This window comes from Acaromyces ingoldii (assembly GCF_003144295.1).
Source record: "Acaromyces ingoldii strain MCA 4198 unplaced genomic scaffold FA10scaffold_1, whole genome shotgun sequence".
In the NCBI taxonomy this organism is placed as follows: Eukaryota; Fungi; Basidiomycota; class Exobasidiomycetes; order Exobasidiales; family Cryptobasidiaceae; genus Acaromyces; species Acaromyces ingoldii.
The window spans coordinates 993,043-1,013,368 of NW_020290247.1; the positions used below are offsets into that span (position 1 = coordinate 993,043).

Consider the following 20,326-nt stretch of genomic DNA (forward strand, 5'->3'; position numbering starts at 1 on the left):
CGGGGCATTTCACCAGTGTCTTTTTTGCCCTCTAAGCAGCGAGAAGCGCTCGCGTGCGAAGCTGCTGAGCGGGCTGGCCCTCCACGGCCGGAGATGAGCGAGCGCAAGTCTAGCCAGACAAGATAGCCACTGCTTTCCCTTCTCTTGCCTGTCCTTCCAACGATGCATCGTCATCCTTGATCGACTGCACCTGTATCGCTCTCATCACATCACGGCAGGGCTCCAGGACGCTGTCAGAAAAAAAAGCAAGCGCAGCAGTTGTTTGCCCCGCGACATCCCACGCCAAGCCAGACCGGTGTGTCTGCTGAGCACGCACGATGGCGTCTCTCTTTGGTACCTGGGGCGCAGACCCCTTTGCAGAAATGGTCGAAAAGGCCACCTCGGAGCTGTTGCCAGCGGGACAGGAGGACATGGCTCTCAATCTCGAGATCTGCGACCAGGTGCGCTCCAAGCAGGTGCCGCCCAAGCAGGCCATGCAGGCCATCAAGCGAAGAATGACGCACCGCAATCCCAATGTCGTCCTCAGCGCTCTTGGCGTGAGTAGACAGTTCTGCTCCTTCTTATCGAAGCATGAGCACTAACATCCTCTCGTAGCTCACTGACATCTGCGTCAAGAACGGTGGCGACCACTTTCTGTCCGAGGTGGCCTCCAAGGAGTTCATGGATGCTGTCGCCCTGAACCTCACAAGCTCGCAGAAGAACCCGGACGTCGAGGCAAAGGCCTCGAGGCTGGTACAGAACTGGGCGCAGATCGCAGAGGCCAGGCCGGGGCAGATGGATTACATCACCGAGACCTACGAGCGCCTGAAGCGGGCCAACGTCACTTTCCCGCCACTCGAGTCCATCAATACGGCCATGGTGGAGACGCTTACGGCCCCTGAGTGGTCGGACAGCGAAGTGTGCGCGAGATGTCGGACCAGCTTCACAACTTTCAACCGAAAGCATCACTGCCGAAACTGTGGAAATGTGTTCTGCCAACAGTGCTCGAGCAGCCAGCTGGCTTTACCCTGGTATGGCATCACACAGCCCGTCCGCGTCTGCCAGGCCTGCTACGGCCGAGGTGCGCCACCAAAGGCACCTGCAAAGCTCCCTTCCTCTGCTTCTCCGTCCTCGACAAAGAGGCGGAATTCTGCAATTGTACCACCGTCGGGCCGAGGCGGCGCTGGTTCCCACCACCGGTCAAACACTATCGCCGCGGGCAGTTCGGTCGCAGGTTCAAACCGAAGGCGAGCCAAGGAGGATGAGGACCTGGAACTTGCTATCAAGCTTTCGTTGGAGTCATCGGGCGCTTCATCCTCGGGCTCGAGGCCCGGATACGTTCCCAGTAAGCCTTCGGGCGAAGGTCGCGCGACAAAGCAACCAAACGGCCGCATGCTCGAGGGCACAGACGCCGATGATGACCCGGATCTCGCTGCCGCCATCGCTGCCAGCCTGCGCGACTATGCGCCACCGCAGCCTAGCGCGCCAGACGGGCTGCCTGCGCCTGTCGAAGAAGGGCGGTTGAAGACACCCCGTCCGGACGAGAGTGGCCTGGAGGGACAAAGGCTTCCCCTCCCTCCATCGTTGGAGCTTCCCGCGACCGATGTGGACGCGCTCCTCACCTTTTCGCAGACGATTGCTTCTCAAGAAGCCTATGCTCGGCAATATGGACAATGGCCTCCAAACACCAACCAACAGCATATGCAGAGCCAGTACGAAAAGGCGACGAGTGCCAGGCCGAGAATGGCGCGCAGTCTGGAGGAGGGCAATCGACGTCACGGGGTCCTGGTCTCGATGCACGACAAGCTGGCCGAAGCCGTCAAGTTGTATGACCAGCTCCTCGATGCACAAATGTCGAGACCCGCGTATCCTTACTATGGACAGCAGCAGCAGCAGCAACAGGCGCCACCAGCGCAAGTACAAGGCGGCTACTACGGCCACGAGGTCTATCCCTCCTCTTCGATGCCGGCTACTGCTGCAGGCCCCTCACTTTATCCCTCGCTGGCTCAGCAACAGCAACAGCAGCAGCAGCCGATGCCTGCCCAGGCTGCGCCATTGTACGGAGGCTACCCTGCGCAGCTCTCCACAGGCGATCTCCGCATGCCGCCCTCTCGATCCAATTCGGTAACATCGTATGGAGCTCAGGGCAACAGTCCATTAGGGTACCATGCTTCCCAGCAGCCGCATCAACACTCTGGTCCGACATTCCCCCACATGCATCATCAGATGCAGCAGCTGTATCAAGCTCAGACGCCCTCGGAGGCTTCGTATGCGCCCACGCCCAATCCCATGCACCAGCAAGCGGCAATGATGGGAGGTCCTTACTTTGGTCAGGCGCCTCCCCCTCGAGCTCCATCATACGGTGCCCCACCTCTTTCTGCAATGGACTCTCACAGCCAAACGCAGCATTGGCAGGCTCTGCAAACGCTCCCTCCTCCTCCTTCGTCGATGCAATCACAACAGCAGCCGGACGCTCCGACTTGGGCTAATCAGGTCAACGTCCCTACACATGAGCCTGGTCAGGCGACCGCACCTCCGCCGTCAATCAGCTCTCTTGGCTCAGTCCCTTCGATGCCCCACTTTGGCCATTTGATGAACCCACAGCAGCAGAATATTGACGGCTCGGCCTCGTCACCTCATCAGGCGTCTTCCAACTCGGAGACCACCCTGTCCAATGCAATGAGACACCTTTCGATGCAGTCTCCCTCTTCGTCAAAGCCTCAAATTCATGGACCAGGACAGGGTTCGCATCAATTGAGCAAGCTACAACCGACCGGGCCATCACACCAGGATGTCATCGACTCTCCAGCCCAGTCTGATGATTCTGGCTGGCGAGACATTCCCATCTCGTCGGCGTTGCCGCCCTCTGCCTCATCAACCATTGCAATCACCCCTACGGCTCCTCCTTCTCAGCAGCAGCAGCAGCAGCAGCAATTGCCACCGACCTCGTCGAGCTTTACCTCTTCGCTTCACATCTCCTCCCCGAGCGTTGCTTCTCCACACTCGGTCTCGCAGCATCAGCACCAACAGCCAATCTCCTCGCCCGGCGGCCCGGCGCAGCAGTGGACCTCGACGGCGCGGCCCGTCGAGTCGTCGCTCATCGATCTGTAGCCCCGTCTCCTCTCCTCTTTCTTCTTCAATCTGAACCTGCTCTCACACACACATGTCATATGTCTGATTGAAAAAAGAAATTGGATTTGTCGCTTCACTTCTCCTGTTCAGAGGATAACTTTCTTCCAGAGAAAGAGAAGAGAGATGGTGGGAAGACATTGCTGCGCGATCCTGTATCTGAGAGGAGTCCTATTACAAATTGTGGGGAGATAGAGCGTTACTTGCGACGTGGCGAAGGATTGTGAGAGACGGGTGATAAGGGCCAGATGGAGCACAAGAGAGAGCCCGAGGAGTAAGGAAGGGTTATAGAGATAGAGACAACTTTGTCTTTGTGATTGTTGATACAGAGCGTCAGGTGTGTTTTTGAGTCGTAGAGACGAGGATATGGAAGGGAAAGGGCAAGGCGCTTCTCATTGCCTTGGCCGATTGGGCGAATTGCTGGCCCCGTACTGGTCAGCAATGAGGACCGCCTCGGCGTACATTGTCTTGTACCTGACGAGCTCCTCTGCCATTTCCTCCTTTGCGAGCTTTGTCAGGACGACATTCTTGACGAGGTCGACGTGCTCCTTGTTGACCTGCTGCAGCGTCTCCTCGAGCTCCTTGACCTTGTTGGACAGGTTGCGGTTGACGAGCTTGAGCGCCTCGACCTCGCGCCGGTGTGCTGTCCGCTGGCGGACCTGCTCCTCAAAGTCCGAGGCGTAGTCATCGAGCATAAAGGGCGTGATCTTGAACTGGAAGGCATCGCGGACAAACTCGTTGACGCGGTACTTGGGACCCGAGGTGCCCATCCGGCTTCCTGCTCGGCTGCCCTGCTGCTGCTGCTGGGACGAGGCCGACGAGCGCGACGAGGCAGCTGCATCGCCGCCATTGATGGACAGGTGCGTGTCTGACTCGTCGATCTTATAGACGTCAAACATGCGTGTGGCGAGCAGAGGAAGCGCCTCTTCGAATGGTAGTGTCAGGAGAACATCCTCGTTCTTCTTCATCAGCGCCAGTGAAAACCGGAACAGGGCCTCGATGCCCTCTGCAAAGACGGAGTCCAGGATACGGAGGACGATGTCGAGCGGGCAGCGGTATGAGAAGAGCGTCATGAACCAGCCGCTGGCGTACATGCTGCTCTTGATGCCGTTGCGGGTGAGGTGCTTGGACAGCAGCGGTAGGCAGTCTTCGAGGAGACGGTCGTACTGGAAGAGTCGGAGCTGGAGCGAGGGCATGTTGGGGATAAAGTGGCCGCGAAGGTCGTAGCTCTTCATGAGCCGGACCAAAGTAGAAAAGGCCTCTTCGTCGGGCATGTTGAGCAGCAGGGGCCCGACGACAAATTGCATGCCCTGGCAGTAGCCACATTCCTCATCGTAGAGCGAGTAGGCCTTGACGACGTTGAAGAGGTTCTCCTGGCCGATGCCTTTACCGTCCTGAAAGTAGTCCTGCTCGGGAAACGTTCTCGCTAGATCCTTTCGAATGTTCTTCTCGTGTGGGCTCGTCTGCTTGAGATAGAAGGCATAAATGAGCTCCAACTCCTCGTCCTTTGAGCTGCTCATGAGCTGCCACATCATTCCCCTCAGCGCTCCTGGGATGCCCGTTTGAATGGCACGGCTGAGTTGGCGCGGCCTTGTACGGGCAATATCCTGGTAGTTGCTCATGACGTCGCCCCAGAAGTCCCAGTCGATCGACTCATCGCCCAGTTCTTCACCCGGCGGCCCGTCCCAATGATCGTCGTCATCTGCCTGCTGTGAAGGTCTAGGAGTTGTCTGCTGCTCGTGCATCTCCCCAGCCTGCGGGGGAGGCGCCTCGTCCTGGGCCTCTTGACCAGGGCCATTGGGTCTGGATGAATGCTGCTTGGACAGGCTCGACTGCCTCGAGTGCGAATGTTTGTCCTTTGCTCTGATGGCGTTGAGCTTCTCCTTGAACTCGTCGCCCCTCGCACTGTTCCGATTCACCGCACCATCCCGACTCAGCCGGGCATTTTGGCGCTTCACGAAGGCCGCGCTCTCGAGTGAGGCAGATGACGGCTCCTCGGCCGCCAATCTCGCAACGGCACCCGCCGGTGTCTGGATATTGTTGAGCGTCTGTCGCCTTGACGACGAGACAGGCGCCGTTGTGGCAAGACTGACAGTCGAGAATCGGGTCACACTGGAGTCTTGCCCTGGCGTCTGGTGTGCCTGGGTATGTGCCTCGTCGTGTGCGCTTGTCGACGAGGAGAAGCGCTGTGGATCCGCGGCCACGCTGCTCGACGATGCCGCCTTCTGCTGCTCGGCAAATGGCGACTCCATCTCGGACCATGGGCTTGAAGAGGCAAATGGATTGGTGATTGTTTCGTCGGGGTCCAGGAGCGAAGTGGCGCCCTTGGAAGGCGGCAACGTCTCCTTGTCGGCCGTGAGCGTGAGGGCCTCGTCCAGCGCCGGGTTAACTTCACTGGTGTTCCCCTCAAGCTTCATGGCTGCTTGTCGCCGCGCCAGCTCCTCTTCGTTGTCAACTGATTTGCCCTTCTTTGTCTCCTCTGCCCCTTTCCCGTCCTCCGTCTCCTCTACCCCTGTTGCATCCTTTGTCTCTCCTGCCTCTTGCGACTGTTCTCGTGCATCCTCGTCTTGCTTCTCCCCTGCCTCTTTCTGCCTCTCTTCCGCAACCTTTCCATCCCCCTCGTTCTCGATGATTGCCTCACTCTCCGGAGGGTAGATCGTGGACGACGGCGCTTTGACCTTGCTCTCCTTTTCCTGGGCTGTATCGCCCGACTGAAACTTGGCCAGGAGAGCAGCCACGCCTGCACCCTTTGCTTTCTTTGGCGCATCGAGGCGTCCGGTGGCCGGACTAGACTCCGAAGGTGTCCTAGCCAATAATGAGTCGCGCTTTTGTACTTCGGCTTTGGGTGTCGCGGGTGCATCAATCGTGCTGGCGAGCGAGCCTGGCCTGGAAGCTCCACCGACGTCGGCTCCGAGCTCCTCCTGGAGCGATGCAGCCCCTTCGTCGCCCTTGCCATTCAGCTCGTCGTTCATGTCGAACTCGACAAAATCTTTGGCGTCATCGTGCTTGTGGCCTTCGTCGTCGGTGGCGCCCTCGCCTGCATCCTCAAACTCGAGCGCGTCTTCGCTGTCGCTGGGCACGGGCGAGTGCGCATCCTCCTTGTCTCCCGTGAGCGTGGGCGATACCATCTTAGACCCTCTCTCTCTCTACTGGGCTTTCACCGAAGGAAAACTTGCTTCGAGTACGTTGATGTGCGAGACGTAGACGAAAGTCGAGGTAGTGAGAGTCAACAAGAATGCTTGCCTGCTAACCCTGGCTGTCTGCGTGCCTGCCTCGCTCGCTGTTGCTCTAATTTTAGCGCTCGGCCACCCTTAAGCTTTTTAGTACGGGTACCGGTGGCTCGAGGAAAGCTTGCACGTGCCCGCTAGCAATTGGCGAAGGGAGGCAGACAAGTGGTCGCGCGTGCGCGCGCGACGGCTTGCCCTTCTTCCCTCCTCCGTGAGCCGACTTGTAGTACGAGTGAGGCCATCTTTGATCGACTGCTCCTTCATCTGCCTAACGAGCTCGAACTTGGATCCGCTCGACCTAAAGACCCCGCCTTTCGACAGCGGCCCTGCAGAAGCGGACAACAGGCGCGTGTATCACGTGACAATCCAGAGGAGGGGGAAAGCCTTCTACGTCGCGACGTCGCGCTCCAATCAGTCACTACTTTCTTCCTAGCTAGCAGTGGTTGAGCAGCATCCGCGCAACCAGCATGAGCCTCAACCTTTCGGGCGCGCCCGACGTGTCCGTTTACACGGACCCGACGATCCAAGCGCGCTTCGACGCCCTTGTCGAGCCGCTCCAGGCCTCGCTGGCTCAGGCGGGCCAATCGACGACGCCGACGGCGCCTGGCAAGGACAACCTTGATGGCGCGGGCCTGGCGGACCTGGCATGCGCCATCCAAGCCTTTCAGCATAAGCACCTCGGCCAGGACTCGGCAAAGGCCCAAGGCAAGAGTATGCATCCGCCCAGAATCCCTGCGCATTTCTTCCTCTTTGGCCCTACGCTCTCGACAGTTGCCCAGACTGGCCCCTCGTCAAAGGATGCCGTCTACCATGTCCTTGATGCCGCGCTCCAATTCATCGCTTCAAAGGGGAAAACGACCTGGGCCGATTTCGAGGGCGACGAGGCAGTGGACACATACATCGACATGGTGGCCTCGATCAGAGAAAAGCTGAGATCGGCAGGGATCCTCAAGCGCTTCAAAGTGGCCGCTTCGCAGGATCTCATGGGTGCAGAGGCCGAGGACTGCAAGAAGGTGGCAGAGGCAATGGAGTGTGAGTGTTGTGGGCAATCTGCGCGCCCAGGGTCTTGGATGCTGACGGAAGGGGAATCACTCTTTCTCCAGGCGAGTGGGTCTCGGATCCGTCACAAGCTACGCATGTTGTCTTCTCCTCCGAGACGCCTCCTCCTTCGCCGTCTGGCTCCTCCAACCAGGAATATTTCCGGACTTTGGCCAGAGTCAAACTGTCCAAGGGCCGCGAAGTGTCGCTGATCCACGTCTGGTATCGTCCCGACTCGTACGACTCCTGGCTCCCTGCCGCAGATTTCGCCGACCCAGAGCCAGAGCCGCCCGCAAAGGACGGCCAGCCGTGGCTCGTGGCCACACGCTGGCTGCGGGACAGCGTCAGATACAACGAATTGATGAATGAGGAAGACTACGAGAAGGAGGACGACGAGAACAACAATGGAGCAGAGGCCGTGACGACAGCAGCCACACAGTCGTCGACGGCAAGCGCAGGATCCAAGTCAAGAAAACGTGGTCTCCCTGAGGACGTTGCTGCCGATGATGACATCGTCGAGGAAGACGACAGCGTTGCGCCAAGCAGCAGCACGTCGACGGGCAAGCGCATCAAGCTCCTCGTCGCTGCCAAGCCAGTCGGCGCTGTGGCCATCGACTTGACAGGTGCGAGCGGTGCCCCTCCGGGTCGAAACTACGAAAAGGAGCCCATTAGTGGGGGTCAGCTGGGCAACTTGCCTCCAGAGGGGGAGCCCACCAGAACCGAAGTGGGAGCGGAAGCAGATGGACAGAGCAGCATCCCCCAGGTCCGAGTCGCTGGTACCAGCGGCGACGTCACCATGGCCGACGAGCCAAGCGCAGCAGAAATTGCCGCTGCACAGCAGGCGGCAGAAGAGGCAGAGAGGTTGGCGACGGAGTCAGTGGCGAAAAAGTACCTGGCCGAGCAGACGCAAGAAGTCATCATCCCGTCGTATTCGACCTGGTTCTCCTTTGGCAGCATCAATCCCGTCGAGAAGCGCAGCCTGCCAGAGTTCTTCAACAACCGCAACCGTAGCAAGACGCCTGCCATCTACAAAGACTACCGCAACTTTATGATCAATACATACCGACTCAACCCGAGCGAGTATCTCACGTTTACGGCCTGCAGGCGAAACCTGGCTGGCGACGTCTGCGCCATCATGCGCGTTCATGCCTTTCTGGAGCAATGGGGCCTGATCAACTACCAAGTCGATCCAGAGACGCGACCTGCGTCGCTTGGTCCACCCTTTACTGGCCATTTCCGTGTCACCGTCGACACCCCGAGGGGTCTGCAACCGCTGCACCCTGGCACGCGACGGCCTTCGCAATCCGGCATGCCGCCGCTGCTGGCGCCAATGGCCAACGGGAAGGCTCACTCACAGCAGACTGGCGGTAAGCCGTCGACGGATCTTACATTGGAGCTTCGTCGGACCATCTACCAGACATCGATGAAGCTTTCCAGGCCCATCGACACCGACGCGGCCAAGTCGCTTGCGGAGGCCGCCGATGCCGAGCTTCGAGCGGGTGCCGGAGCTGCACCTTCGTACTCGTGCGACACCTGCGGTGCCGACTGCACGCGCACCCGCTACACGAGCATCCGAGCACCTGCACGTGGCGCATACAGCGGCGGATACAACCTCTGTCCCGGCTGCTACCTGGAGGGACGCTTTCCCTCGAGCATGTACAGCGGCGATTTTGTCCGCATCGACGACGGTCCCTTCAAGCAGGCCGCTGATGAGGGCAACGATGAATGGAGCGACGCCGAGACGCTCAGGCTGCTTGAGGGCTTGGAGATGTACGAGGACGACTGGGGCCAGGTTTCGACGCATGTGGGCACGCGCAGCCGGGAGCAGTGCATCACCCGCTTTCTTCAGCTTCCCATTGAGGACGCCTTTCTGGATGGAAAGGACGGCGCATCGAGGCAGGCCAATGGGCACGGCGAGGGCGATCGCCAGGGTAGTCTGCCCACCCAGAGTGATCTGGGGCCGTTGCAGTACGTGCGTGACCTCAAATCGTCGATTCCTTTTGCCCAGACGGACAACCCTGTCATGAGCGTCGTGGCTTTCTTGGCCAGCGCCGTGAGCCCGGCCGTGGCGAGTGCAGCAGCGCAGAGCGCGCTGGGCGAGCTGACGCAGGGCCTCAAACGGCGCGAGGAGCTTCGGGAGAAGAAGCGTACGGAAGAAGGAAGCGGCGAGGGCGACAAGGAGCGGGAGCAGGACGCCATGGATGTCGACAAGGACGGCGGCGAGGTGGCAGCAGGCGAAGAGAAGCGAGCGGAGGGAGAGACGGACAAGAGCAAGGACCCGAACCGGGCAAAGATCACAGGCGATGCCGACATCACTGTGCATGTCAGCGACGCAGTCAAGGCCCAGGTCCGTCAGGCAAGGGAGGAGGGCGATGCGGCCGATGGGGATGATGAAACGCTGCCGCACAATGCCGTCGAGCGGGCCGCAGCGGTGGCTCTCGGTGCTGCCGCTGCCAAGGCCCACCTGCTGTCGACCTTTGAGGAGCGCGAGTGCCAACGCCTTGTGGGACAGGTCATTGAGGCGCAGATGAAAAAGATGGAGATCAAGATGGCCCAATTCGAAGAGCTCGAGTCGCTGCTCGAGGAGGAGCGAAGGAGCCTCGAGTCTGGTCGGAAACAGCTTTACCAGGATCGACTGGCCGTGCAGAGGCAGATTGCCGCGGTGCACGACCTGATGCGCAAAGCCTCGACGCAGCCGCAGAGCGTGACGCATCGCGACGTCGCGGGCGTTAGCTCGGCCGTCCAGGGCCTCAACCAGCAGGGTCCCGTGGTCAGGCAAGTCAGTGATGCAGAAGCAGCAGCGACACACCAGCCGCCACAGCCGCCACAGCAACCTACGGCTCAGCTGGACGGGGCGGCAGCAGCAGCAGTGGCAGCACCGACGGCTCCTCCTCCGGCCAACCTGCAGTCTCTCTAGACGCTGACAAACCTTGTAATATCTCTTCCCCTGAATGGTTTCTTTCCCCTCTTTTCCCTCTCTATGTATGGTGGTGTATCGTCTGCTCGAGAATTGAATAAAGTTCTGTCAGTTCTTTTGAATCTCGCCCTTCCGCGAAATTGTCAGACGTCAGACCTGATGTTGTTGGCATGAGCCTAAAAGTCGGACTTCGGATCACGGAGGCCGTGACTGCTGAGATTGGGACAGGTTTGCTCCGCTCTCAAGCTCCCTGTCACGATCTGTTCTCCACCTCCTACGATTCCGCAAGTCAGTGACGGCCGCCACGATGGAACCACGTCTGATCTCCTGCTCGGCATGCCGCTACCACAAGGTCCGTTGCATCGTCGACGAAGGCCAGGAGCACTGCCAGCGATGCCTCAAGCGCGGCGAGGTATGCGCGCGGCGGGAGACGAAGCGGGCACCCCCAAGAGATCCCGCCCGAAAGCGCAAGGCGTCCCTCACTCCACCGCCCTTCTTTGACTCCTCTTCGACTCGGTTGAGCTCTCACCGGCGCTCGGTCGCGTCTCCCTACTCCGATTCGAAGTTTGCTAAGGCGAAGACGGAGGAGTCTCGAGAGTATCTGCAGCATCAACAAGATGAGGACAGTGCTGCGCTGCTGAGCAATCCGCTCAAATTGCTCGCCCAGGCATCGCATGAGGTCCAGAGAGGTGACCAGCTGGCGAGATTGCTCGATTTGGATGAGGAGTCGAGCAGCAGCCCCCCAAGTTCGAGTGGCGAAAGAGGCCCAAGGGCGTGGGACTTGTCCAACGTTGTGACAACGTGCGACATTGGGGCCTTGGCTCGCTGGACAAAGCATTTCTCCGCCGGTCTCTACCAGCCCATGCATGAAAGTCCATCGCTGAATCCAGCTGAGAGCGGACTCGTCAGCTCGTCAAGGGCTGCCTCGCTGTACCACGACTACATGGATGGTGGCCTCAACAGCTCCGTCCCGCTGCTCGATCCGGACATTCACACATTCAAGCATGTGCTCCGCCATCCGACGCTCGCCACCGTCGTCCTCTACGTCTCTGCTCGGCATGCGTCCTTTTCGGGCGCGCCAGACCTCGTCGTCGACCTCGAGCGGCACTTTCTGCAGAATTGCTTGCCCCATGTTGTCCTCGACGGATGCAAAACAGTCGAGATCGTCATGGCCCTTGTCCTATATGCATCACACCATCCCTTTGCCACCAAGCCGAGCGATGATCGCGCGTGGACGATGCTTGGACATGGCATCCGTATCGCCACCGAGCTCGACTTGAGCTCGCGCCTCGTCTCGCAAGCAGTCGCCGATCCCGTCCTCAAGCGGCAATTTCGAGCGAGAGAGAGGACTTGGCTCCAGCTCTGGCTTGCCACCCAATCGCTGGGTACGGCCACTGGACGGAGACAATTCCTCGGTACGGATGGCATCGTCCAAGACTGTGCTGGAACTTGGCATCAAGGCATCGAAGCAGGCGACCCAATGAAAGAAGCAGACGCAGCCACTGTGGCGAGGGTGCAGCTGCACCACGTCTATGGCCGAATCCGGTCTCTCTTCCGCTATCTCACCACCACACCAGTCGCAAACTCGCCGCAGCGCTGTGTGATGGATCAAGACAAACAGGACTACTACCTCTCGCGTATCCACAACGAGGTAGAACAGTGGCTCGACCAATGGCCGCTGCTGAGGGAGACGCTGCTTCGTGAGTTCCAAGCGCTCGGAGTAAGAAGAAGAAGAGCTGACAAACGAGTAGCCCATGGCACATATATCCGAGTCTTGCTCATCTCCATGTCGCTGCAAGGACCGTCGAGCAGCATTGCGGCTATGGAGCCGGCCCTGGTCCGTCTGTACGAGTCTGTCACGACCTATCTGGAGGACTTTGTCACAAAAGGCTCCAATGTAGGCCAGCAACCCAACTCTGTCCTCGTCGCTGTCACGTACATGGCCGTATTGAGTCTCAAGCTGGCCCGTTTATCATGCTCCGACCAGCCACATCAAAAGCAGCCCGACCGTCTGCCCTGGATCCAGACCGAAAGACTACGTCGTCTCGTCAGGGACGCAGCCAAGAACCTGAGCCAGTCGGTCGATGTCCGGGCTCAACGATATGCCGAGTATCTGGACTGGCTCCTCGGATGTGCCTCTTCTTCTTCTTCCGAGCAAAAGACGCATGCCGCCACCTCCAGCGCGTCCACAACGACATCGCCGAATGTCGATGCGGCTTCCTCCTTGTCGGCAGACGCCTCGTTGAAAGCTTCCTCGACGGACCCCACAACTGTAGCGACCCCCAACGAGGACGTTGGCAGCCTCTTTGACATCACGCCTTCATCTTCTCTGAAGTGGCCGTCCGATGTACCGTCAGCGACAGCGTACCAGCAAGCGTCGGTAGACCCCACGCTGGCGATGGGCCACGACGTCGCTGGTGCTACCGTTTCGTTCTCGTCCGTCTTTGGCGACGATCTCTTCTCCGGTCCCTTTACGGCCGACGTCGACCAGGACATCCTGGCGTGGGCCCAGCGTTTTGTCGTGTCCTAGGTTCATACTCTGTATCTTTAGCCCAGTATTTTGTAAATGATGCTTCGAGGATTCCCCTCTTCAATCAGACAAGAGAACGATAGAAAGAAGGGTATTGCTGTCAATTCGAACTACGCTCTTGAGGAAGGAAGGCTGACAAGATGAAGGGAAAAGGCGAAACTTGGACAGACGATGAAGATGAGATCCAGAAAGATGACGGACGGAAGAGGAGGAGAAGTAGAGAAGAAGAAGGAAAAAATCAAGCAGAGAAAAGCGAAAAGGAATCAAGACGGCAAAGTCTTTCTAAGTCGAACTTTTCTTTCTCGCAAAGAGCTTCGAGGCCCTCTCGCGGCCATCGACAACCCTCGACCGGATGCTCTGTGGTGCCTTGGACGAGACAGCGTCTCCGTTGGTTGATTTCGCTCCTGCGCCGACGGTGTTGCCTGGCACGGTGCTGAGGAAGGATGCTCCACCGACGATGGATTTCGCCCCACCCTGCCCAGGCACCACCGTTGCAGTGTTCTGAATCGGCATCCCACCAATGCCGCCACTCGATCCGACCTGCTGGCCCCCCACGTAGCTGTTGTTGAGACCATTGGTGAGGCCACCAGAAGAGTCTTCGAGCCTCGCGGCGCGCCCGTCGTGTTGGGTGGGGCTCACCATCATAGGCTGAGTCTGCCTCGCAAGGAAAGCTGCATTGATACGGTGTCAGTCAACCGAGTCAAAGCGGACTCTATGATTATAGCGCTCACCAATGTGTCTCTGCAGCGGGCTCGACATCGTCTCGCTGCCCGCCTCGTACGCGAGCGGGCTGAGCCGGCTCGGGTCCGCCATACCAGCCGACGAGTAGCTGGAGTCCTGCTGTTGCTGCGTGGCAGCGTCACTCTCGTTGATCACGCTCATGTCCAGGCCCAATCTCGCGATCTCATCGGCAAAGTTTTGCTCGAAAAAGCGCTCCAGTGTCTCGTGGAACGGCTTCATCTCGGGCGGGCACAGCTTGGCGTGAAGACCGATGCTTCGATAGATGACGGAGGCCTGCGCGTCGATTGCCTCTCGGAGCTTGTGAATCTTCTCCTCGTCCTCGGGGTGCGCCGACACGAATCCGAGCGAGAAAAAGGCGCGCTTGTACGTGGGGATTCCTCCATTCACGGGCGCATCCACCGCGCCGTTCAACGCCATCGAGAGCCGGTTCGTGTTGATGTTGGCTCCTCGCTTTGAGACTTTGGCGAGCGCAGCAAACTTGGTCTCGAGCGCGCTCAACTCCTGCGTCTTGGACTCGACGTCGCTCAGCGCATTCTCCAGCGGGCTGATCTTGATAATCCGGATCTCGGCCACCTCGCTTCGCCGAAGGACAGTGGGGAACGAGTCTTCGACCTCGAGATACGTCTTCTCGACCCAGAGCCCCGCGACGTCGTGTCCGTCGACTGCTGCGACACCATTGGTCTCGGTTGACGAACCCAGGCTCGCTGGCCTGGGAAGTGGCCTCGTGTAGGAAAAGAGATTCGTCGTGTTGTGCTCGTAGTATGCTCTCACAACCGGCGGCGTTTCTGGGTTGGTAAAGACATCCCTCGTCTTGTCTGGCTCGGGCTGCACCGCGGTGATCTGGATGAAGAGGCCTGGTCCGAATCGCACATCGTCACCGGGCAAGAGCGTGCTCTTGATCAAGGTGGCCTTTGGGTGCTTCTGGTGCAGCCTCTCGCAGAACGCACCAAACTTCTCCCAGTCCAAACCCCGGTAGACGAACATCTTGCCCTGCAAGCTGGCAGGCCACTGTTCGCCGTAGTAAGCGACGCGGAAGTAGCTTGGGTAGGTGCGCTCGACTGCGGCAATCTTCTGGAATAGGCCGGCTTGGAGCGTAAGCACGTCGGCCAGACGGCTGTAGTCGACCGACCGGTGCTCGTACTCTCTCGCCAGCTCCCGGCAGATGTCGATGGAGATCTCCCAGGCCTGGCCCTTGGCAAGGTAGTCGAGGATGAGCATGTACAGCGTCTCCTTTCGCGCAAAGTGCGACTGCCTCGGCAGATCCAGATCGGCAATCGGCTCAACAAAGCTGTTCATGTCCCACGTGTGCAGGTCGGCGTGCAGCTTGAGCGTCAGGGCGGCCTCGACGTAGTTGTGGTTCTCGAGATGCAAATTGACGAGGCGGAGGACATGCGTCGAGAAGGCCGTCACGCGATTGGCCTGCCTGAGGAAGCCGAGCAGCTTGAGTGTGCCAGAGACGCGATCGTCTTCGAAGCCTTCCTCCAGCGGCAGGCCCCGCACGCTGAGGAGCAGATCCAAGAAGCGGTTCACGCTGACCAGGCAGCCGTGCACCTGCTCACGCAATTTCTCATTGACCTGCGGCCCGTCGAAAAGGGAACGGAGCTGGCCGATGAAGAAAGCCCTCGAGATCTCGTCGCCCTGCGTATCGGTGATGAAGAGGACGTCGAGCTTGTCGATGATTTCGGCCTCGATGACGCCAAAGTCGCCATTGAGGTGCCATTCAGAGGTGATCATCGTCGCGAGCACCCGCACGGCGCAGGTCCGCAGCTCGTCGTGATGGCTCAAACACAGCTCCAGGACCGGCTCGACGAGCGAGGGCACAAACTGGACCTGGAACCCACCCGTGTTGAGCCGGCCGGGTCCCACAATTTCCGTGCTGGCAGTCGCGGCCTGGTCGGGCCAGCCAATCGAGTTCCACAGCTTGGCGAAAATCTGCGCACCCTCGCCCCGGATGTCGCCCGCCAAGCGCCAGACGGCTCGCCGGCGTTGAGGCTTGAATCGCTCAATGACGAGCTGGTCGCTCGAGAGGAGCGTCAGGAGCATGTTGAGCCCTGCGCGCCAGAGGGCCGTGTCAAACGTCTGCGACTGGTCGGCAGGCGGAATAAAGTCGCGCACGAGAAGACCAGCAAGTGGATCAGCCATCTTCAGCACCATCTGATGGGCGAGAATGTTGATGTTGAGCCAGCTGCTAGGGTAAGCCTCATTGAGCAGAATGCTCGTGGCGACGTCGAAGAAGTTGAAGAGGAAGCTGCTCAGCTTCTCGCGCCCTTCAATGTCGAGCTGCTCGTCGAGGAAGCCCGACAGGTGCCTTCGCGGGCTCAGCATGATGAGGACCGTGAGCACGGCTGCAATCTCGCCCAGGCCGCAGTTGAGCATGGCAGGGTGCTCCTTGCGAAGGTGTCGCCTCGATGCTCTCGTCGGCGGTGGCGAGACCTGCCCGACTGGCTTCTTTGCCAGGAGCGGGAACGGATAGCTCGACGGGAAAATGACGGGAACCGAAGACGAGACCGTCGAGGGCGATCTATGCCGCTCAATCGCTTGCAGCGTCTCTGGGCTCTCGAGCTCCTTGTACGTTTCCAGCAGCTTGGGCATCATCGACAGGATGTAGTCGACGTTGTCCTGCTCCTGGCGAAGCTCCTGCTGCGTGCTCTTGCCCTTGCGTCCATCGACGAGGCTGACCTGCAGTTTGTCCAGCATCACGGCAATGACAGTCACTGCCAGCCTCGCAGCCTCGACCCAGGCGACGCGGGCCGAGTCGCGCACGCCCTCATGGTCGCCCGGGCTCGTGTGTGCGCTCTCGTCATACGCGCCAAGGTGGGGCCGGACCCAGCGGATGAGGCTGGGCAAGAGCTGCGAGCGCGAGGCGTGGTCCTCAAAGAGCGTGTCGTGGGTGACGTGGAGGATGTGCAGAAGCTTCCAGACGCTCATGCGGCCCTTTGTCACAAAGATGCTGTCGGCAAAGGCCGTCTCGACGCGCACGAGCTCCTCCAGCGGATACACCCTGGCCAGGTCGGGGAGGATGCCGGCAAAGTGCTGCAGTGCCAGCGTCTGCGTTCCAATAATGGAGCTCGGCTTGGTGGTGGCCATCATGCGGTTGATGCTCCTCAGCAGCGAGTCGAGGTCACGCTTGAAGCTCGTCTCAAAGTGGTCGCTGACGGCGCCGCCCAGCGCGCCCAGTGGGTCCTTGACTCCTCGCTGGTTTTCGCGGCTCCTGATCATGAATTTGAAGAGGTACGGCCAGACCTTGACGGCGGCGCGCAGGTCCTTTGACGTCTCCGTCCTCGTCGGCTCAGCGAGGAGGCGGGACATGGACGACATGATTCTGCCGTAGGCCGTCTGCGAGTGGAAATGCTGGTCGATGTAGACGTCGAGAGTGGCCTGGAAGTTGTTGAATCTGCGGTCCGACACGATGCCCAGCACAGTGACGAGGGCCTGGAAGACGAGATCGTCGAGCTCGCCCGACCCATTCTTGGGGCTGACGACGATGCCAAAGAGGGCATCAAAGATGTCGCGGAGAAACTTGACAATCTCAACTTCGCCGATGAAGGTAAACTTGACCAGGACGGACTTCATCTCCTCGAGGCTCTCCGACAGGACCTTTTCCCAGCTGAGGAGCTTGAGCAGGACCTCGTTCTGCGTGTAGCGCGTCGAGACGAGAAAGGTGCGGAGCGTCATTGTGTCGCGCAGCGGCTGGATCACGCTCGACAGGCTCTGGGGCAGCGAGTCTGCCAGCGACCGGCCGACCTCGACGGTGGGGGGCAAGGTGAAGTAGAGCTCGGGGCTGAGCTGCTGCGCAGGCCGCGAGCTTCGCCAGAGGAGGAGCGTATGGCTGCCGTCTGGGATGAAAGCCGAGTTGGCGCCAAAGAGGGGCAGATAGGCGTGGGCGAACGGCAGATTGACGGCCGACTGACCTGCACCATTCTGGTCCCTGCTGAAGCCACGCTCCTCCTTGGAGCTGCGGTGGCGAAAGGAGAAAAATACGTGGCAGTGCTCCATGACCTCGTTGGGCAGCTCGAGCTTCAGCAGCTCGCCCCACGTCGGCGCATTCTGGTGGTAGAAGACGGTGCTGTCAAACTGGGTGACGAGCGACTCGCCTGCGCCGCGCGACACGACGTTCTCGAGCACGCGACCGTCCTTTGTGCGGACCTCGGCAGAGACCTGAATGTTCTTTGGCGTGTTGCCTCCAGGGACCTTGCTGCTCTGGGGGAAGAACTCGCCGCTCCAGAGCTTGATGTACGCCTCGTTGCGCTTGTCGCCGGGGAAAACGACGTCTGGGAAGCCCAGCCGCGCCGTCAGCGGCGTGTCCTGCAGCAGACTGGGGTTCTCGCGCACGAGCGTCGACGTCTCGCCGTGAAAGACCTTGACGCTGATGGCAATGAGCTCGGCACGGGGCGACTTTTCAAACTCGCGGATCCTCGAAGCAATGATGTCCTGGTGCAGCGTGCTGAAGGCAGCCTCGTTGGCGGGGACAAAGATTGGCATAACATGCTCCTTGAGCGGGCTGCTCGACGCTGTGTCCGTCTGAAACTGGTGGTCCTGGCCCAGATCGAGCACGGCGCATCCAAAGGGGCGTCTAAATGTCCGGTCCGTCGTCATCTTTGATTTTCTAAAGGCAGGAGAGCCCGCCAGGTTGGGGTCGTTGTCGAGAGTGGTGAGCGCCGCAGACCCGCTGCCGTTGCTGCTGTCGTGGGGATGGGAATGGGAAAAGGCGCCTGCAATGGTGCCACTGAAGCTGCTGCTGGCATTGAGGCCGCTGCCCCGGCTGCCGTCGGAGCTGCTGTTGAGGCGCATGGAGCCGTTGCGGACGATGCGGCAGACGACGTTGAGGTCATGCATGTCGTTGGACGACAGGTCGGTGAAGAGGGCCTTCATCTTGCCGAGCTTCTCACCAGCCTCGCGCGCGGGCACGCCTTGGCTATTGACGACGACGCAGTACTCTTCGGTCAGGAAGCGGGCCTCGGCCTTGTTGTAGAGGGAAAAGTAGAGCTCGGCCGTCTCTCCGGGAAGGCAGGGGCTGGCGACAAAGGCGCGCACATCGAGATAGACGTGGAAGTACTGCAGAGACAAAAAGGGTTAGCAAGGCACAGGTAGAATGCTATGCCGGAAAGACAGAACGCACCTTGACGGCGCTGTCGTCGGGTGCCTCGGCACTGGTCAGAGTGGCTGATCTGCTGCGTCGATTGACGAGCGTCATCGACGGTTGCCGTGCACCTGCCCGTCTGGCCGACGAGGTAAAGGACCCCGCGCCACCGCCGAGGATGCCAGCCTTGGAAGTCGACGGCGAGACAATGCCAAAGGCATTCGACGGGGCTACTTCCATGGAGCCGCCGCCAGTGGACGTCTGCGCCTGCTGGTCCACATAGGCGAGGGCGACCTGGAGCGCATAGAGACGGATGCCACTAACCCAGCTCTCGGGGTCCGATTCCTTTCCCGTAAAGTCGACGTCGACGAGGCCGCCGCGACCGGGGTGCCTGACAATGACATCGAGGCCCTGCTGGACATTTCCCTTGACGAGGCGGGCGACGCACTCGCGCCGCAGCTTGGCCACTTCCTCGGCACTCAGCGTCTGCGCCAGGAGCTGGCGGCGAGCGGCATGGAGGACGTCGATGTGCTCGCGCACGGCATGGAAGAGGGTGTAGTCGCGTTTGGCGAGGTATGCGTACATGAGGGTGCTCCACTCGCGCAGCGAGCATGCAATCTCGTCGACCAGCGGCTCCGTCGCGCCGCTGGCTGTCTCATCGCCGCACTTGAGGCTCGGCAGCGGCGGCGGCGGCCGGTCCTCGTCGGGCTGTGCCTCCTGGAGGACAAAGGACTGGCGCGAGTTGTCAAAGGTGACTTTGCCCTTGTCCGACGCAGCCCCTCCTCCCGGCGAGGTGACCTCGCCCGGCTTGATGGTGACCATGAGCGGGCTCGTAGGCTGGCTCGGCACGTTTTCGTCCTCCTCTGGCAGCGTCTCCATGTGGCTCGACGAGGCTTGCTGCTGCTGTTTGCTGTTGTTGCTGCTGCTGTCTGGCGGGGGCGATGTGGCACCAACGATGCCGGCCTCCTTGGCACGCGCATGCACCTCGGCGAGGCGCATCTCTGCATCGTCGAGGTGCTCGCGGATGTGGACGTGGGCACGGGGGAAAATGCCCACGTACACCTGGGGCTCCTCGACGAGGCCGGCGCCAGCGCCCGCGGTGCTCGTGCTTGGGAACGTGCTGTAGTCCGACAGGCTGCTCGTCGTCGTCGCCGTCTGTGGGATGCGTGTCGTCGAGACGACATAGCCGCGGCACCAGCTCACATCGGTGTGGCCGAGCTGCTCAAAGACGTAGACCTCATCGCCGACCTCGAGGCCGATGAGATGTGCCTGGATCGCCTGGACGGTGCTGTCATCGAGGCCTGCTGCTGCGGCCGCCGCGGCCGACAGTTCGAGCGAGTCGAGCTCGGGGACAAAGGGCGAGACGGCAAAGCCATACTGGATCTTGGCCAGCGGCTCCCACCGCCGATATGGCTCGGTCTTGGGCGCATGTACCTGTCCGTTGGTCGCCGATGAGGACGAGGCAGAGGCAGGAGCAGAGGCTGGGCCGGCCGTCGACGAGGGCGTCGTGGGCGTTGTCGGGTTCGACGGGCCCAGCGTGCTGCTGGCCGACGTCGGCGACAGGGCCGCCATGGTCGCTGTTGGCTTTTCTTTTTGGTTGTTGAACTGACAAGAGGCGTCTAGGGAAGAAAGAGAGAGAGAGAGAGAAAGAAGCTCGGTCCCTGAACTGAACCCACCTGTCTGGA

The 20,326-nt window shown here is 60.2% G+C and overlaps 6 protein-coding genes across 6 annotated transcripts; 4 read left to right on the top strand and 2 right to left on the bottom strand.

The window, feature by feature from the left end:
• Positions 1 to 66: 66 nt before the first annotated feature.
• FA10DRAFT_11763 (hypothetical protein) lies at positions 67 to 3,295 on the top strand. Its single transcript, XM_025517906.1, has 2 exons — positions 67 to 536; positions 595 to 3,295. The coding sequence occupies exons 1-2, from the start codon at positions 318 to 320 to the stop codon at positions 3,088 to 3,090; spliced, it is 2,715 nt and encodes a 904-aa protein (XP_025380200.1). The 5' UTR covers positions 67 to 317; the 3' UTR covers positions 3,091 to 3,295.
• Positions 3,296 to 3,500: 205 nt separating this feature from the next.
• FA10DRAFT_247058 (RabGAP/TBC) lies at positions 3,501 to 4,853 on the bottom strand (the record flags this gene model as incomplete). The annotated part of the gene is made up of 2 exons (XM_025519439.1): positions 3,501 to 3,894; positions 3,967 to 4,853. The coding sequence occupies 2 exons, from the start codon at positions 4,851 to 4,853 to the stop codon at positions 3,501 to 3,503; spliced, it is 1,281 nt and encodes a 426-aa protein (XP_025380201.1).
• A 616-nt stretch (positions 4,854 to 5,469) lies between these two features.
• FA10DRAFT_263723 (hypothetical protein) lies at positions 5,470 to 5,869 on the top strand. Its single transcript, XM_025520342.1, has one exon. It carries the CDS (start codon positions 5,524 to 5,526, stop codon positions 5,761 to 5,763), a length of 240 nt encoding a protein of 79 aa, XP_025380202.1. The 5' UTR covers positions 5,470 to 5,523; the 3' UTR covers positions 5,764 to 5,869.
• Positions 5,870 to 6,550: 681 nt separating this feature from the next.
• On the top strand, positions 6,551 to 10,401 carry FA10DRAFT_263724 (hypothetical protein). Its single transcript, XM_025520343.1, has 2 exons — positions 6,551 to 7,367; positions 7,439 to 10,401. Exons 1-2 carry the CDS (start codon positions 6,803 to 6,805, stop codon positions 10,288 to 10,290), a joined length of 3,417 nt encoding a protein of 1,138 aa, XP_025380203.1. The 5' UTR covers positions 6,551 to 6,802; the 3' UTR covers positions 10,291 to 10,401.
• A 150-nt stretch (positions 10,402 to 10,551) lies between these two features.
• FA10DRAFT_263725 (hypothetical protein) lies at positions 10,552 to 12,877 on the top strand. Its single transcript, XM_025520344.1, has 2 exons — positions 10,552 to 11,990; positions 12,042 to 12,877. The coding sequence occupies exons 1-2, from the start codon at positions 10,598 to 10,600 to the stop codon at positions 12,818 to 12,820; spliced, it is 2,172 nt and encodes a 723-aa protein (XP_025380204.1). The 5' UTR covers positions 10,552 to 10,597; the 3' UTR covers positions 12,821 to 12,877.
• A 27-nt stretch (positions 12,878 to 12,904) lies between these two features.
• On the bottom strand, positions 12,905 to 20,264 carry FA10DRAFT_263726 (hypothetical protein). The gene is made up of 3 exons (XM_025520345.1): positions 18,681 to 20,264; positions 13,552 to 18,616; positions 12,905 to 13,491 (listed from the first exon to the last, which is right to left on the bottom strand). The coding sequence occupies exons 1-3, from the start codon at positions 20,211 to 20,213 to the stop codon at positions 13,103 to 13,105; spliced, it is 6,987 nt and encodes a 2,328-aa protein (XP_025380205.1). The 5' UTR covers positions 20,214 to 20,264; the 3' UTR covers positions 12,905 to 13,102.
• Positions 20,265 to 20,326: the final 62 nt, after the last annotated feature.

What these genes read in the sequence shown, in the direction of transcription:
- FA10DRAFT_11763 (XM_025517906.1), top strand. Translation starts at nt 318, where the DNA reads ATGGCGTCTCTCTTTGGTACCTGGGGCGCAGACCCCTTTGCAGAAATG. An exon ending in TCGTCCTCAGCGCTCTTGGC is followed by an intron (nt 537 to 594) that starts GTGAGTAGACAG and finishes ATCCTCTCGTAG; the next exon opens with CTCACTGACATCTGCGTCAA.
- FA10DRAFT_263723 (XM_025520342.1), top strand. Translation starts at nt 5,524, where the DNA reads ATGGCTGCTTGTCGCCGCGCCAGCTCCTCTTCGTTGTCAACTGATTTG.
- FA10DRAFT_263724 (XM_025520343.1), top strand. Translation starts at nt 6,803, where the DNA reads ATGAGCCTCAACCTTTCGGGCGCGCCCGACGTGTCCGTTTACACGGAC. An exon ending in GGTGGCAGAGGCAATGGAGT is followed by an intron (nt 7,368 to 7,438) that starts GTGAGTGTTGTG and finishes CTCTTTCTCCAG; the next exon opens with GCGAGTGGGTCTCGGATCCG.
- FA10DRAFT_263725 (XM_025520344.1), top strand. Translation starts at nt 10,598, where the DNA reads ATGGAACCACGTCTGATCTCCTGCTCGGCATGCCGCTACCACAAGGTC. An exon ending in GCTGAGGGAGACGCTGCTTC is followed by an intron (nt 11,991 to 12,041) that starts GTGAGTTCCAAG and finishes ACAAACGAGTAG; the next exon opens with CCCATGGCACATATATCCGA.
- FA10DRAFT_263726 (XM_025520345.1), bottom strand. Translation starts at nt 20,213, where the DNA reads ATGGCGGCCCTGTCGCCGACGTCGGCCAGCAGCACGCTGGGCCCGTCG. An exon ending in CCGACGACAGCGCCGTCAAG is followed by an intron (nt 18,617 to 18,680) that starts GTGCGTTCTGTC and finishes TTGTCTCTGCAG; the next exon opens with TACTTCCACGTCTATCTCGA. An exon ending in CCCGCTGCAGAGACACATTG is followed by an intron (nt 13,492 to 13,551) that starts GTGAGCGCTATA and finishes GTATCAATGCAG; the next exon opens with CTTTCCTTGCGAGGCAGACT.